The sequence below is a fragment of the Thunnus maccoyii genome, chromosome 3, assembly GCF_910596095.1.
Source record: "Thunnus maccoyii chromosome 3, fThuMac1.1, whole genome shotgun sequence".
Lineage (NCBI taxonomy): Eukaryota > Metazoa > Chordata > Actinopteri > Scombriformes > Scombridae > Thunnus > Thunnus maccoyii.
Window position 1 is genome coordinate 2,877,517 of NC_056535.1, and position 17,952 is coordinate 2,895,468.

A 17,952-nucleotide genomic window follows, 5' to 3' on the forward strand; every position below is an offset into this window, starting at 1 on the left:
ATGGAACTTTATTCTGTCCTGTGCGGGGATATCTGTAACTTTAATGAGAAACCACAGCAGTCATAGGTGGTTGTTCAAACTTTTCTACATACCTCTTGTGTATATAAAGAATTCCAATAATATAGAGAAGATATGAACTTTTCTCCCTCTGTCTCACCACTGCGTTTTACTATCCTAATTTGATTACTTTTTTGTCTTTTTTTTTCTGCAGGTAGCACTCAGACCTATTATCACATAGTCACTTATGTTAGTACTTATGCCTATTTATGCAGTGATTTAGCCATTTCAGTTCATGTATACATGTTTCTTTTTCCACTCCATGGTGTCACAATTTTTGATATCCACACATTGTAATCAGTGAAATTATATATGTTATTTCTCATATTTTACTATACATATTTATTTACACTTACTTGTTACATGATAAAGAGATGTATTCCTTACATTTTCAATTGTTTTAGATTTTAATTTGTTTGTTTGTTGTTATCTTTAATGTAACCCACACACGCACATTCCCATTCAGTGAATTCTTTGTAAAACTGCTCAGTGACTCACACTGAGAGTTTTGTTCAGCCATGTTTTCCCACCCAGGAATTAAAATAAGCATCAGCTGAGCACGGTGGGCCATCTGGGTCCCGATTGATGTCAAAGCTGGCACTGACCCAGGGCCCTGGGCCCCAGAGGGAGGGCCTCAACAGGGTCGAGCACTCAGGCCTTTTCCTTCCTGTTCCTCTATGACATCTTCCTGCCTGGGGGGGCCTCTGGGAGCCATTGAGCGGTGCTCCACCAGGCCCTCGGAGCTGCAGGATAAGCTCACACAGCAGCTTCTAATTAGGCTTTAGCACTGACAGGTGGAGAGAAACTGAAGGGTTGGGATGCTTTATGCAAGCGTGCAGTTATTTGTGCTGCCCCGGAGGACTGCGAGTGCAATAACTTTCTTCCAGAGGGTGTACCTCCAAACATCACTTCAGGGCTGATTTAAAGGATTCAGTTTAGTCATAACCGTGTTGTCAAATGTTTAAAATGTGCTATAAATCTCATGGTTGGTTGTGATTAGGGTGTTGCACTGCACAGTAATGAGTAACTTTTGAGTGCTTATGACAGACATACATAGGCCCAAGGTATCGTAAAGTTTTGCAGTGTACACAGATATGCTATTCTCAACATAAACACATACACACACAGACGTATCACATGCACCAATGATGGATTTCTATGAAAGCACAGCTTCTATAGAAACATATGAACACTTCAAGTATAGTGAAAAAAAATGGATTGATAGGAATGAATAATGCAGGAGTTCTAAGCAGATCAACCATTACAGCTTCTACTTTGAACAAAACCCCTCTATGATTCAGTCCCTGACATATTGTAGATATTACACTATATTACAGTATTAATGATCATATAGATTTTGCACTTTTTGTCCATTTGAAATAGCTCATAGATCATTTTTGGTAATGCACTTATTTACTTTCTTAATAAAAGTTAGATGAGAAGATCGATAATGACTCATATTTGTATGATAAATATGAAGCTGCAGCTAGCAGCCAGTTAGTTTAGCTTAGCACAAAAACTGGAAACAGGGAGCCTTGAAAAAGTTCAGCACATAAACCAAAACTTGTCATTTTTATGTTTTGGCTTTTGTATGGATTAAACAAACAAGATGTAACGTGTTAATCAGTGAGTTTTAGAGGAGCTAGTAGGTGGATTTTGTTATCTTTGGACAGAGCCAGGCTAGCTGTTTCTACCTGTTCTCAGTCTTTGTGCTAAGCTAAGCTAACCAGCTGTTGGCTCTAGCTCCATATTTACCGTATAGACTTTAGAATGGTATTGAACTACTGATCTAACAAGAAAGCGTATTTCCATAAAAGTTGAACAATTCCTTTAACACTGCTTTTTTTTTTTTTAGAAAAAATACATTTTTCAGTTCATGTCACTCTGAAATCAACTTGCAGAGACTTCAGACTTGCTTGAGTGAGGTAATCTATCACAGTGGACATCTTGTCTACTTTTATTTTAACCACATTATTTGATTGTTGCAAGGTCATTTGGTGCAGATTTTTCATATCAATCTGCTGGCATTCGAGTTTTAAGTACCTCTTTAAGTCCTCTGAGCACATCTAATTAAAAAGTTGGATTTCTATCTATCTCTGCGTGTACACGGATTCTCACACATCCCACAGTGCTGCTCTCCCGGTGTGATCTATAACATTAATTCATCAGCAGCTGTGTTTGTCTGGACACAGGGTGTTAGGTGATATTAGCTGTGACTGATCAACACCACATGTGGATCCCAACCCGGGAGATTTACTACCAGAGCACAGTCATGCCAAAGATCAGCCCTCAGATTTCTGTATTTTCCTAGATACTGGCTCCAAATATCCAAAATGAATGGAGAATTAGCTACCCCAGTTTCAGTTGGATTCAGGAGAACTAGGAAGTGCTTTTTCTGTTCCAAACATGAGAATGCACAGATTTATGAACTTACAAATATGTTTTGAAACACCAAGCTTTACACTCTGCTTCTTCCTTTCTGTGGTTGATCTTGTTGGCATGTGTCCAGCAATGTGCTACAGTCCCTGATGGTCCCCATGAGTAATCATCAGTCACCACAATAGATCCAACAAGAGTAATTTGTGTCTTTCCTGTTTTGCCTTTACCTTTTCCCAGAGTTGACTCTGATTCATGCCTTCCTAGCTGGCACTCTGCACCTACTACCACCCTGACAAGGCTCTGTACAGTCAGATACTGCTGGGATACAACAATTTTAGAGAGAACCCGCTGAGGAAAAGAATGATTACTTCCTCAGTTGAGATTCCGTGGCATTACTCAGACAGGGAAGGTAAACCTCCATTGGAATTCCCCGTAGGTTTCCTCTTCTGAACGGCTACAGGCAGAAGATTCCAGCAACAGAAATAATATGAGGTGTGTATGGTTGCACAGATTGCTTTTTTCATCTTCACTTATCTACAAACTACAATCTACAAACTGTTTTACTAGTTTGTATGTAGCCAAGCAGTTAGATTCAGTTTGATTTGCTCAGGTTTGAGATTTCTGCCTCCACCTAAATACAATCTATCACAAAACACATTGTCAAGAGTTTTCATAGGGACTATTACTTTGTTAGGAAGTATTCCAGTGAAATTACACCTTCTCTGGGAAATGATGGTAATTTGTTGTTGTTGTTGTTGTTTTTTTTTTCAATGTAATTTTTCAATGCTGTGAGCAGCACAGACAAATCTTCCTCCCAAAACTCTCAGAGATGGATATCTAAAAACTCAGATGAATAAAACTATCTGCATGGTTAGATACCATGGCTCACAAAGCTTTATCCATTCAAACTAAAAAAGCACATCAACCTTTGAACAGCTTCAACACACAATACTTTTAGGAATATATTGACAACAAAATACTTGAAAACCATATGTATGTAAAAATAAATTTAATTTTAAAGTAGATTACAACATGTAATGAAAAATCAAAGTAGTGTCCCTTAAGCGGATGGAGCAGTCTTTTCCTCTCATATATTATTCCTGAAACTGCTCAGCTGTAGGAGTCTGTTTGTGAGCCAAGCTTCTCCAAAACATATTGGTTTAATCTTAAAGAACAACCCAAACATATGTGGCAGTTTGTTTCATCAGTATCTTGCCCAATACAGTATGTAATGAGGGGATAGGCACAAAAAGCATCTCTGTATCTCTAGTAGAGCCATCTGTCCTGTAGTCATGCTAATGTCTTAGCATGAAGTATTTCAAGGTCCATTATTAGGCAATATAAATTAGCCTACTTGTAATTTCACATCACCTGTTAACTTGTTCCATATAAAAAAAAAAAGTTTCAATCAATCTCAAAGTGATCATTGCTTCAACTTCTGTGTGTTGAATTTGGATCACAGATTGTGCCTTTAAGTAATCATAGGTGATAAGCCTGATCCAAAGTGCTGTATGATTATGAACCTTTTAGCAATCCAGACTTCATATTGTTTTATGTTCAGTGGCTTATAGATTTTGTACTGCTGTCAACAAATTTTTTAGCATTCATCAATAGGTAAGTGCATATAAACAATGCAAAGACATGTCTGACGTTACTTACTTCCTGTGTAAACAAGAACATTAGGCTAGGAGAGTTGGGGGGGGGGGTGTTCAGCTCGTAAAAAGTTCATCCTTTGTGTAGAATGTGACTGTATATTTAAAATGTCTGTCAGGTTTGTCATTCCAATGAAAAGAACATCCAACCTTGTGGGTGCTTCAATCGCTACTTACTTGCTTTACAGTATCTCCTGATGATATTATAAAATAAAGCATTAGAATGCACTGTATCTGTATCTGCTGGTGAGACACGGCCTGTTTTGCTGCCATCATGTCTCATCTTGGGTGAAGTGACCAATGAGGCAAACTACCGAAAAACCTGAGTAGTCCTCTAAGACTGTTGCTGTGCAGAGATGTCTCTAGAGTCTATGGCTGCTGGAGGTTTCCCCCAAGCTCTGCTCTGAAGAGAAGTTCCGATCCTGCTCCAAGTCAGACAGTTTCATCTGCGACTTATTTGTCTCGCACCACCTCCGTGCATTTTCACACAATCTCGTCTGTCCTTCACCTGTGAACAAAGAAGGAAAATACTCTGTCAGTTCAAAGGCCACTTACCTATAGGAAATATCTTAGACCTTAACACAATTTCTAAGTTCCGATGTTTTGATGTACTTTCTTAAGAGCATATAAATAGGTTCTATGCAATTACATAGCTGCCTTGAATGATTAAAAACACTGTTTGTCCTTTAAAGGATATCTCCGTGCACTGAATGATATGACACCTATAAATAAACTAAATCCCAACAGAGAGATGTGAACACCAAGATGGATCACGTCCATTTCACTGAGATCCATGCAGCTCATTCGAACTCCATAATGTCACATGACCTCCCTCTAAACTGCAATTCATTCAAACAGTTGATGTACAGATAAACTGATGAAAAAGTCCAGTCAAGCTATTACTGGGTTACATTTTTTAAACAGTATATCTGTAAAATATAAGACAATTTTCATATGAAATTCATAGCTGTCATGTCTAAATTCTGAAATACAATAGCATACAAATATGACAGCAGATGTCACACCAGAATTTCTGTCTTCTGCTATCTTACAGTTCAGGTAGCCTGCACTACTTGAAACTAATGTTATTTAATATTTACATTTGTTTCCTAGTCTTCCTTTATTTTATATAACTGGTGATTTGAACACACTGACCAGACCTCATCCTTACACGAAGACAACAATTATAAATTTGCCATTTAAATGCTTCCTTGGTTATCAGGGCAGAAACACTGTAAAATAATCATGAACATGTATGGACTTCGACATGCTGAACCTCCATCGAATAGGTTTTGTCAAAATAATCCCACCGTAAATTTTGGAATTGGCAGCAGATTGATATGGAGCCTTAGTTGTGTATTGTGCAGGAGGGTGGTGCAGGAATAAGAGGTGAACTGTAGCCTTAAAAGTTGAAGCTGTGCTGTAATCATATCTACAACATTAAACGCTGAAAATTTAGAAAAAACTCTAAAATGTTGTATGTTTAATTTGAACGCTTGCCGATAAGAAATAAAGTTTTAAAATGTGTTATTTTGAGTGGGAGGTTTGTGTAAATATGAGACAAGTGTCAGTGTGTTGTGCTGTGGGCGTTTAGGGGCCCGTGTACTTAATATTTTACCCCTTTCCGTTGGTTGCTGAGGCAAAATGTGCAGATAGTCCGGGGCTGTTTGCCGTCTCCACTGCCCTTCACCTCCTTGTACACGGCACTCAGGCACGGCTGACCGTCCTTCCTCCCGTCCCCGACCACCAGCACGTTGGCCAAGTGCGAAATATAGCTGGACGCCAGGCGCAGCGTTTCGATCTTGGAGAGTTTTCTGTCCACCGGTTCCGTTGGGATCAGTGTCCGCAGCGCCGTGAAGGCCGTGTTGACGTTCTGGGTCCGGTGTCTCTCTCTAGCGTTGGCGGCGTTCCGTTGCCGGACCACCACACCGCCGGACTCCCGCGGGTAACTCTCCACCGGAATACCGCAGCAGCCGTAGCCCTGGTCGGTGCTGCCGTCGCTCTCGCTGCGGTTCCCCTCCTCGTCGTCCGACACCAAGGTCAGGTCAGCGGGGTAAGAGAAGGGATGTGTCGACACCGGCCTCAGCATAGTGAAAGCCATCATGGGTAAGCAAGTGTTGCACAGGGGAAGACCAATCCCTTATTTTCAAGTAGAAAACAGCTGCATGTAGGCTAGATAAGAGCCGTGCGTAAAAGTAACTCCAAGGTTTAACCAGCCCTGCAGAAGTCCCCAGTTTGTTTTGACACTTCCCCATAGGATGGTCTAGTGTGATAGTCATCACGACAGGGAGGGTTCTTATAGCAGCAACAGTCACCCCTCAGCTGTAAGGGGGAGGGGTCGAGCACATGTAGGGGCTCCCATCCTCCCAAATGTTTTGGTCCTAAAAATCATAGACATGTGGGTATGACAAGGTGTAGACGCTTAGGCTATACCTTAACCCAAATGAGCCCTAATGTTAACCATTAGTTTTTATGAGTGGAGAGAAAAAAAACATGCACTGTAGACATTTATTGCATTTTTTGAAACAGAGACAAACATTCACTTTAAGCTGATTGTCCAGTGTAGAAACATAACAAATGCGGATGCTTCCATACAGATCTCGAAGGTTTATTATATGATTTGAAATATGAGTATGAAAAATGCTGTGAACAGTGGTGGAACGTAACCAAGTACATGTAGCCTACTCAAGTAGCCTAGTCATTTTTAGCAGGCTATTCGTACTTTACAGTATTTCCATTTCATTCTCCTTTACACTTATAATATTGTCCTTCATACTACTGTTGCTGTAATTTGCAGATAAAGATTTTACAGACAAAAAAAATACACTCAGTTGCCATTTTTTATAGGGCTCTGGCTAAGACTAATGCACAAAGGTATTTCATATTAATGAGGCTAACTAAATATAAGAAGCATTTCCCTGTATAAAGCAATACAACTCAATTGTGGCACAAATTAAACTTCAGCCTCCAACATGACCGTAAAGTTGAATCAACGCCTCTCTAGAACAGTTTAACAAAAACTATAACCTTCATGAAGGCAGGATTTCTTACAGGGCTGTTGCATTAGGGACTGAAAATTACTACGGTGGGGTCGGGGCTGAACCTTAAGGTGCACTTTGTAAAAAGGCCCTCCCTAGGAATATTAATATTTTCTTTGTATCCTTCCCTTGACTGAGAAGAAAATTGCATATAGAGTGGATCCTGTGTGCAGCATGTGCACTTCTGATACTGCTAAGTTCTGTTTTTGTGTGCAGCCAATTTAGTTTAACACACCGCATAACATTTCTAATATCTGGCTGACTGAGGAAGAACAGCCGATGAAGTGTTTGTTCAGATTACTTTGGCCTGAAGAACTCCTGCTGCATTAATGGACTGATTAAGGTTCTGAACTGTAAATAGCCATAGTCAACGTGTGTCATGTAAATTCACCCATTTGTAGAACAAATTGGCAAAGTGTGATGCTAAACCGTCATTACAAGTTAGTTTTATACACATTTAAATTTACTGTATGTCTGCTGCAGATATATTGAAGATGGGAGCTTTCTGCACTTTCTGGAGAGGAACTGTTCAATCACTAGTAACTACAAATAAATATTCATGTCTGTTCTTTTTCTCAAAACTGAACCTATTAGCTTGTGTTTGACCATGTTGAAGAAAATAAAACCCTTATTAAAAGACAAGATTGTTGTCTTTCACGTTATGGTAAAATGCACCTTTATTACTTTTGGCCCACACAAAAGCTATTTCTTTGATGTAACAAGTTTTTAAACTTATTTATTTCTTTCTACAATAAATCTCACAAGAAAAGAATGATATAGATTATAAATCTGTGATGAGAAAAAGTTAAAAGAGCCTCCAACTACCCGACCTTTAACAAAAAGAAAAAATGCACAACCTTCCTCCTTTTCATGCTCTTACTTGCTCATTTTTGCTTTGAACTGGCAACTGACTGTATGATCAGCATATAAATATATGATCCATTTTCTATATTAGGTTTTTGTTTTGTTTTCTAGATTAAGCTGATAGTGTATAAAAGTTGAAATAGTGTTAATGAAACAGTAATAATAATCCACTATCATAATATAACACTGACAGGGGTCATTCTGCCTGCATAAATGAGCACTTTAGCTCACAATATTTCTGTATGTCCACATAAGTAAAATTTTGAAGGGAGGACTTTTACTTGTACCAGAGTATTTCTACACTGTAGTATTGCTAGTTTTACTCGAGTAAAGGATCTGAATACCGGCTGTGAGCAACATGTTTGATAGCACTCTCCACCACCATTGTCAAAACACCAACAGAGAGAATACATTTTGGAACAATGATGTCCATCCCTCCACTGTTTGGAGGGTTCCTGAAATTGTCTGTAATATACATGTATATGGTACTGGATGTACTGGATGGCTTTAGTGACTTGTGGTCATGTAACTTGCAAACACTTCATGCAGGTCAGCACTTTGGAATTTCCTCTCAAATTTTGAACTTCCTTCGGAAATCTGTTTCAATTATGTTTCTCCACCGTCTCTGGTCACTTTTTAGGTCCCAAAAATGAGGACACAGTAATTAGAGAGCTGACAAGTTGTGAATGTGAATTTGAATATTGTAGTTTGTTCTCAAGAACATAGAGGGAGCTCCAAATTATAAAATATTTCATGTACTAATTAAATGTATATCAATGAAATATCAATACATCAGTCTCAATCTGCATATTAACTGACCCAACATGTGGATTTTGTGCAGTACAAGCATGATGTTGTCTTGGAAATCACAGATTAAAGCACACATTAAAATGCTAACCGCCCTTTCACCATTTGTATTTCTAGATTATGGAAACACACTCAGCCCCTGCATTGGCTCCTGTCCTCAGATGGCCAATATGATCAGTGGCTCTGCAGTTGCCCTGTGTCAGTTTGTCTAATGGGTTAAGTGCTGTGGGTAAATAAACACTCAGCAGATGCTGGAGGTGATCAAGCCTGAACTCTCTCTGTGGAAACCGAGCAAATGGCTTCCAGATTGACTGGTGCTGTTGGAGGGAGGGTGGGACCGACTGCTGGAGAGCAGAGAGAGTGTCATCAAAGGGCCTGTTTTTACAAACACAACCCTTCGACACATCAAACCGGGGCACCAGTGGCCCCTGGCCTCTGGCTCAGCTGCACCAACAACAGCGACCTGTGCGGAACCTGGTTCCACTCATAAAGCAGGACACCATGGTGTTTTACCACGCTCTGCCAGCCAGCAACACGACCCTACTGCACTCTCTCTTCCCCAGCACCACCACTGCTTCACAGTTTGGAACCGTAAATACTTAACCCGCCGCCCCCCACACACCCCCAATCCCTCAGCCCTCTGCATCAACTTAGAGGAATGCCATTAAAAGCCTGTTGAGGTGATTAAAGTACTAATGAAGTGTGTGGTGGGTGGGATGTGTGTGTCAGGGAAGATGTGAGAATGGCAGTCAATAAAAATGTCTTATTATAAGGTTTGACTAAATGTAGGTTTTTGAAGCTGATACCAATATCATGAAGATGAAGCTGCAAACACATCTCTAATGGCCTAACTGTATGGGACACCAGGTCCTTAAGGGGGCAGGTCATCACTTGTTAATTGTTCAGTGTGTTCAGTGGATGACTCTTTTCTAAAGCATAGACCTGGAGAACTAAACCTTCAGTCAGTTATGGCACCGGGATGTAGTCAAGTCAAGTCCATTTTTATTTTCATATTCCAATATCACAAATCACAAATTTTCCTAATGTAAAATCTATGAATAATTGATGGCAGTCCTATGAGGTTAAAAGCTGTACTGGTCAATATTGTTTATATTAAAGATCCCCTCCAGACATGTTTTAAGATATACAGTATAAAAATATTTTTCTTTGTGAATGTAATGTGAAAGTTCAGTTACCTTATTAAAACTCATTAAAGAAAGAGCAAAATCTGATATACCCATGTATAATATTAACTCTTGAAATATAGGTATTTGTTTGCTAACATGTTAGCCAACTTTATATGGTTCTAATTTCCGGGCTGTGAGTTTTTGTACAGTTCTTCTGCTTCCAGGAGGCCAAAAAATCTATCAATACCACTTTAAATAGGCACTCATTTTTGTGATCATGTAATCATACCATGCATTCTTCTTTCTTGTCAAAAAAACCTGGTGCTTACATTACCCACAATGCAACTCAACCGCTGACAGCTGGATCAGATTCCAGTGTGTTCTGCTAGTAGCAGCAAATGTAGCCTCGGGCTACAAGCCTCAAGCAGACTTAAGTGACATCACTTGAGGCAATTTATCAGATTTCACACAGCTCCCTCTGGAGACACAAAAGGCTTTACACTCCTTTTTACACATATGCAGTAGTCCTCCCCAACACCTAGGAACAGGCCTGAACACTGAAGTTCACCTTCAAAACTGTCAAAATAAAGATAGTGCAGATTTTCACATCAGACATTATACCCCCTTCTGCTCCTCCTAACTGCCATACCCCCCACTGCACAGTCTGGAGTAACAAGATGATGAGCGTATGGCCCAACAGCGTTAATGCTGCGTTGTCTCCTGTGAGGGAAGCTGCTGGGAAAGACTGCGGTCAGATAACTTGACTCATCGGAAACAGCTGCACTGGAGAGAAAAGAGACTCCTCCTAACAGCCAGCTGCAGTCTGCTGCAAAGGGCCTTTTATGATTTATCTTTCTGTGTTTGTGTGTTGCTGCTTCATTAGATGGAGCATAGCAGGGATTGACAGTAGTGACAGGAGAGAGGGGGTGGGTGGGGAAGATATGTAGTGGCAGTTTGAATAGTTTAAACTTCAGCATTAAAATCAGCTTCTACCGATATCTTTCTAAAGAACTACTGTAACTGGAATAACACCAAAACAATAAAAATGTTTAGTCTTCGGTGTTGTGATGTTGCTGCACTGAACTTCTCTGCACTTTGCCTGAAATCATCTGCCAAACGGGGCTGTGATATCCTCATCTTTAGCTTTTCTGTGCTTTGAGTTTCTGTAGTCTCTGTCGCTGTCTCTTCAATCATAGTGGATATCACCACTCATCCTACTGTATACATATATATCAATATATATATAAACTTAGCACAAAAAGTAAGGAAATTTGTGTTTGGTAGATTATTTCTTTGTTGTAAAAATGCTTCTTGGCAATAAATCTTATACCGTTGGAAAGCCTGTTTATTTCCCTTAGAAATGGTGCCACATTTATAAGGAACGTGCATTTATGAGATGAGCAGCAGAGCTGAGTATGTCGGTTGCGCTCATGAAAAATTTGCCAAATCTTCTCTGCCAATGCCAAACAGCTTATTCTGCCATTTACTCTTGTGTGGTGTTTGGTGGATTGGATGATTGAAGTTTGAAGAGACAAGACATATTGGCAATTTAACAATTTATTCATTTAACTAACAGGAGCCTCAGTAGCGTGTGGAAGAACCAAACACAGCCACAACAGCCTGGCACCTCCTCCTCATTCTGGTCACCAGCCTGGTCACACACTGCTGTGGGATGGCATCCCATTCTCCAACCAGCATTTGTCGCAAGTCAACCAACATGGTTGTGTTGGTCACTGGCACGAACAGCACGCCCAAGCTGATCCCACAAGTGTTCAATGGGGTTGAGGTGAGGACTGCTGGCAGGCCATTCCATCCTCTCCACTCCCAAATTCTAGAGGTAGTCTCTGATAAACCCCGCTCTGTGAGGGCGAGCGTTGTCATCTTGGAGGATAGAGTTTGGTCCCAGACTGTGGAGATGTGGGATTGCCACTGGTTGCAGAATCTCAACTCAATATCTCTCTGCATTGAGATTGCCTCCAATGATGAAAAGCCTCGTTTTTCCAGTGAGGGAGATGCCGCCCCACACCATCACACTGCCTCCACCAAAAGATGTTACTCTATCAGTGCAGTAATCAGCATTGCGTTCTCTGCATCTTCTCCACACTTTGACCCTATGATCCAACTGCCGTAAGCAGAATCTGGAGTCATCGCTGAACATAACGTTCCTCCACATGTTCAGGTTCCAGTGCATGTGTTGCTGACACCAGCGCAAACAGGCCTGACGGTGAAGGGCAGTCATGGCAGGCCTCCTGGCAGCCCTATGAGTACCAGTAGGCGCGTCGCGGCCGTGGGTGTTATGGGTGTTGTGACACCCGCACAAGCATAATTCCACCCCCCCCCCACTTTTTCCTGAGGTAGTCATTGATGAAACGAAACTGAGTTTCCCGTACATGAAAAATCTATTGGTCAAGTTAGATTAATTGAATAGCCAGCTGTGGCAGTTAGCCTATGAGAGCCAGTTGCTCACTCTCTGCACACACTAGCCTCAAATCAAATCACCTGCATGTAATATTCTCCTGTTAGCTTTGTGGTGGACTTCAGATGAAGAGGGACCGTTTCTTCCCTGTGGCTGTTGGAGAGGAACTGACAGCTGTTGATACAGAACCTCCTGGACAACTTAAGGTATTTAATTTCCCAATTAAAGACAATTAAAGGTCCCCTTTGGATTCCTACTAAAAGAGACACTTTTTTAAAAAAAAATTGAAGACAGTTTATATTGTACCAGTCCATGGACTCAGAAATGACTCTTTACATTTTAAGGGCAGCATAATACAGTTTCAGGTTGAACCTGTAATTGTTAATGTTATTAAGCCAATTATTTGAAGATACTGATTTGTTACCAGGGTTCAATTTGTTATGCATCTATAACTATCCATTTCATTTTAATGGAAGTGTAAGTTTCCTTTAATTTCATGTCTATAAGGTATGTAAGGAAGTAGGATAAAGATACTCTGTGATTATCTTATGTATAATAAGGATAGCTATGCTCCAGTATAGCAATTCATACAAATAACTGGATGAAAGTAGTAAACTGCTACCAGACCCTAAATAAATTCTGCTGAGTTGTTACACTCATATGGTCAGCTGTGGTTACAACTACAGTAGTAGAAAAAATTGTTTAAATGCATGGCATTCATTTTGATTTGGCATGTTGAAATTGGAACAGGGCTTGAAGGCGAGGGGTTGCCGTGCTCATTAAAATTGCTGCTCCACCCCTGCCAGTAACACTCTGTTACTTGGACAGTTTGGGGGTTGACTTTGCCATCTTACCGGTAGTTTGATGGAGGGTTGATATCTGTTTGGTGTTCTTGTGTTCAGTGGACAGACTGGTTCACTACGTGCCAGCTTGGTGCGGGAGCTGGAGGTGAGAAGATGCGGTTAGCGGCCACCAAAAGAGGAGAAATGTGGGAAACAGCTACATCGCTACAAGAAGTCTGATGGGACAAGAAACCATGAGCAGACAGCAGCTAAATCTATTTCTTGATGAACATTTTGTCAGTCCCCATAGTATTGTTTCCCCCTACTTCTAGGCTTTATGCTAAGCTAAGCTAATTGCAGCTAGCTTGATATTTAGGGTACAGATATGAGAGTGGTATCCATCTTCTTGTCTAATTCTAGGAAAGAAAGCAAAAAACTGTATTCCCTGTGATGTTAACTATTAATGAAGCAAAGGAACTGTTGTATTTCAAATATTTTGCTGTCTTCATAAAGACCCCTAGTTATTTAGACCCCCAGTTCACCCAGAAGATGACTAAATGATGTATTCATCAGTGCAGACGTCTCCTGTGATAAATTAGTCACTGCATTTCATGCAGAGCAAAGCTACTATAAACCCCAGTATGGAAGCAACAGTATTATCTTTCATTTGACCCTACATGTGACCGCAAGATAAGACTCAGCCCTCATCTGCTCTTCCTCCTCCCATCCTGCCAGCCTCCTCCACCTTCACCCCCGAGTTTTCCCCTCTTTTTCCTCCTGATGACGCTGATCGTCTTTCACAGCTCCTGACAGTTTGAGCAACCAAGACAGGTGGGGCGTTGTGTCAGTAAAAGTTCAGCAAATGGCCACGGCCCCATCCGCCATCATTTTGAAGACGATATAAAACTCAACTTGACACACACTTCATTTGAAGATGCCAAGTTGTCTTTTCATTTGAAATGACATCACTGTCAGAGATTGGTCCCGAGTTCCATATTTGAAAATCATGGTTTTATGGGTGAATTTTTCTTGTGTGACACTTAGGGTAACACCAGAGGTAAAATAAACACCCTGAAGCTACTTTATGGGGCTAATATCTAAAAGAGGCAGGTGTTTCTTGATCCTGGGGCTGATGAACAAGAGTGTCATAATCTCCCATGGGAACCCCAAAGGCCCCCCAAACAGGCAGAACATCAAGTCAACCCCCTGCGATACAGGAAGTTGACTCACACGCGATGATTCTTTTGGAGAAGCCCACCTTGGCCTTTAATGTCCACCGGGCCGGGGTCGACGCTCTTCCAGCCCACGTCTGTCGGCTTCCTCCAGAGTCACCTGGGACCTCTGAGCCAAGGCCTTCACGGGTCAACAAAGTTTATCGTACCAGAGAAATCTACAAGTTGGCTATAAAACTTGTACATGATGTAATAGACATGACTTGAGGTCTGATAAAGGAGGCTATAAAAAGACTCATCCGTTTTGGCCTTAAGGTCATTCTGCCTGTTCTAGACACGGCAGTCATATCCTCTGTGTTGATTGGCAAGCGGCGACCTGCAGTGGTGGTGCTCTGCTCCTTTGTTTGTGGTGGAAGTTTTATGTTTGCCGACATGTACAGTAGAGCATGATTGCTTGTTTTTATGACTGTATTCTTTTCAGGGTCTGGGAATAGGGCACAAAGGTTTCAAGCGAGCCACATTTTTCATTTTGTCATGTTGTCCTACTATGGAAAGATGGAAGGATCTGTATTTATTTTAAAGCTGCTTATTTTTCTATTGTTGATTTAACTGTTGAATGATTTTTTTTATATTAAATAATTCAATGTTTAGTCTATAAAATGTCAGGAAATTTTAAAAAAGCCAGTCTCAACTTCTGAGAATCCAAGGTGATTCAAATTGCTTGTTTTGTCTGGCCAGCAGTCCAAAGATGTTCAAGTCGCAATGACATAAAACAGAGAAAGATTTTGTGGATTAAATTTCTTTAGGCTGTCAACTAATCCATGAATTGACTAATTGTTTCAGCAATACATTGTATTAAGCATTCATTTTTAGCACCTGCATCAATTGATTTTTTAATATTTGCACGTGTTTAAAAACCAAATACAGGGCCTGTGGGTGTGGAGCCTTTGGAGGTGTTTAAAAGGAACCTTTGAATAAGCTGAGCTGAGTAACAGAGTAATGTCATGAGTAATGTAACTAATTACTTTTTCTGATATATAATTAATAAAGTCATGTAAATACCTGTTCAGTGAATTTTGATGATTGATTATATTTTCAAGTAACTTGTCCAACATTTCTGCAAACTGAGTAAAATAAAAATGAGTTAAAGTTGAAGTTAAAAATGTTAAAGTCGGGGCCATAAAACCTAAACAATGAGCTGATAGATGCAAAAAAGTAGAGGGAAAAATGCAGTAACTAAAAGCTACTCCTTTCATTTACACATGGTCATTTGATCGATTGTTATTATGCAAATATTGTCTAGACTTGACTTGCAGCTTTACCTGATACCTGAATTTGGTTAAAAGTATACTTTTTTATTCCCATCTGGCCAAACTGATCCTGTTATCCCCTATAGAAGTGTATGTGTACGTGCACATGCGTACAAATATTAATATTTGTTTTCAGTGGTGGCCATTGTGTCTGAAAATAGCCATCTCCAGTCTGTGGTCTATTGAGACACATACTTGCATTTCCCATGAGGGGTCAGTGGCTGGGGGCCACCGTGGGCTCAGTCCTGTCTGGTCTGGACCAGCAGCCCAGTTCTCATGACACCTGACCCAGAGTACATCCTGTGGTCAGGCTGTAGTACTGTGCAGTAGAGGGCCTGGATCTGCTCCTAAGGAATCTCCAAACATGGCCGGGTGGGAGGAGAGGTCTGACGCTGGGTACCACTGACACAACCTGCTGTGGATTTTCAGTTTTCTTTTTAATATGTGGCAGTTTTGACTGTCCTGATGTCTGTAGTCCTGACTATTCCATTACTATGGAAGTCAGCCCTTTAGCCACATTAGTGTTTATGTTTGCCCCCTCTGCTGTTCAGGAGAAGCACTGCAGTTGATGGTAGTGCTGAAAAGTTCTTTTTCTTTCCACACATGCTATGTTTCAATTCAGGGGCTGGGTCTTCTCTGGGACATGGCCCACAAAAGCCAGACTGAGCCATCCCATATGAGATGTCCTAACCCAGAGGCTCTCAACCTGGGGGTCAAGACCACCCAGAGGGGTCACAAGATGATCAGTGGGATATGGAAGAAGAAAAAAACACATTTGTGCCACACAAAATTTGGCTTACTTTTTCTGACTTTTCTCAGATTTTTGCTTTTTCATGAAATATTGGATAGTTGTACAGCTTGAGAGTATCTAAAAGAACTAAAAGAGCACTAATCATACAAAAGAAACCACCTGAGAAGGTAAAATCACTCTCTGGTTAAACTGCCCGCAACTGATAGACTTATGCAATCTGTGAAAAGTGGTTGCAAGCTGACGTTGCTTTGTTTTATGAGGTTTTAAGCCAAAAAGGTTGCAAACCACTAGTCTAACATCATTTACATAAATACGTTCCAGGTTCATCACCAGAAGTTGCCCTAAAATGGTCAAGAAAGTTCCACAAAACACTAAATTTACAGTCCAATCTGTGATGGACAACGAGCAAACCAGGTTCATGTTAAATATATGATTTTTTTACTGTGTGCAACATATCTTTACCAGTGACCAATGATCAGCTGCATTACACTTAATTTCTGAGGTTGAGGTCTGAAAAAGTCACCTTACCCACCAAAATATTTTATACCATACATCTGAAGCTCTCTGCAAAAAGACTGGTAGTGGTTATATTCACCCTGATGATCAGGTAGCAGTAGAGAGCTAAAACAAGAAGAAGAGTTGTGTGAAAACATTTGTTGCCCATTAGGGTCCCCACTTTTTATTCACATTTTGGACTACCATTTGAACATGGAATGAAAATAAATACTGAATTTGTAATGATTTGTTCAACTTCAATATTCACCATATATAAGCGCATCAGGCTGTTTGTCTGACCCATTGTAGCCCTATTTCCCTGTTAGTAGATTTGGCTATTGTTCTCTTTGCTAACGAAAAATGGAAAATGAACTGGTGAGCCATCCTGGACAGATAATCATTGAACTAAATCATCTGTGAGGTAATGTGTGGAGGCATTTTGGATTTGACAGCATAGTTGGAAAAATTGCTAATAAAGGTAATGCTGTTTAGGGACTTTGTAAAATGCAGCGGCCTCAAAATAACGTTAGCTTATTACTCATGTGAGGCAGTGGCAAGCAGATGAACAGAACAATGTTGATTCTACAAAGAAGTATAATTTTTAGTATAGCGAGTATAATTTTTGCATAGATTCACAGGCATGAGTAATGGGGAATTTCAGTAAGTATTCATTTTCATCATTTTTATTGTCATCACCAAATTGATCAGACAGAGAAATATAGCGCATCAGAATATATTTTGGCTTTTGTTCTCAACAAATCCAATTCATGGCTTTAATGAATCCATGTTAAATACATCAACCAATAATAAATAAATAATCTTTAAAATTGGCAAATAAATAGTTAAATAAATTAATAAATACACAAATACATTATTTATCGAATAAGAAAGGTTTGAGGTAAATTAAGAGCTAGTTGGCATATAAAATAATACTGACTACTAAATTATTGCAATTCAATTTATAAAAAACAATATAAAATATTTTCCATTTGTGATCAACACAGAGATTTTTTTTTTTGTGACGTTATCTTCATACAGAATTCCTGAATAATTTAAAGTGAGATTATTGCTTATATCAAAAGGCAGGATTAAGAGGATGCAT

The 17,952-nt window shown here is 40.1% G+C and overlaps 1 protein-coding gene and 1 long non-coding RNA gene across 2 annotated transcripts; one reads left to right on the forward strand and one right to left on the reverse strand.

Annotated features, from left to right (window-relative positions):
* Positions 1 to 3,428: 3,428 nt before the first annotated feature.
* LOC121889962 (transcription factor 15-like) lies at positions 3,429 to 6,527 on the reverse strand. Its single transcript, XM_042402209.1, has 2 exons — positions 5,707 to 6,527; positions 3,429 to 4,596 (listed from the first exon to the last, which is right to left on the reverse strand). The coding sequence occupies exons 1-2, from the start codon at positions 6,190 to 6,192 to the stop codon at positions 4,531 to 4,533; spliced, it is 552 nt and encodes a 183-aa protein (XP_042258143.1). The 5' UTR covers positions 6,193 to 6,527; the 3' UTR covers positions 3,429 to 4,530.
* Positions 6,106 to 10,029, forward strand: LOC121889971. The gene is made up of 2 exons (XR_006093673.1): positions 6,106 to 6,194; positions 8,915 to 10,029. It is a non-coding gene; the product is annotated as an uncharacterized LOC121889971 (long non-coding RNA).
* The last annotated feature ends 7,923 nt before the right edge of the window (positions 10,030 to 17,952 follow it).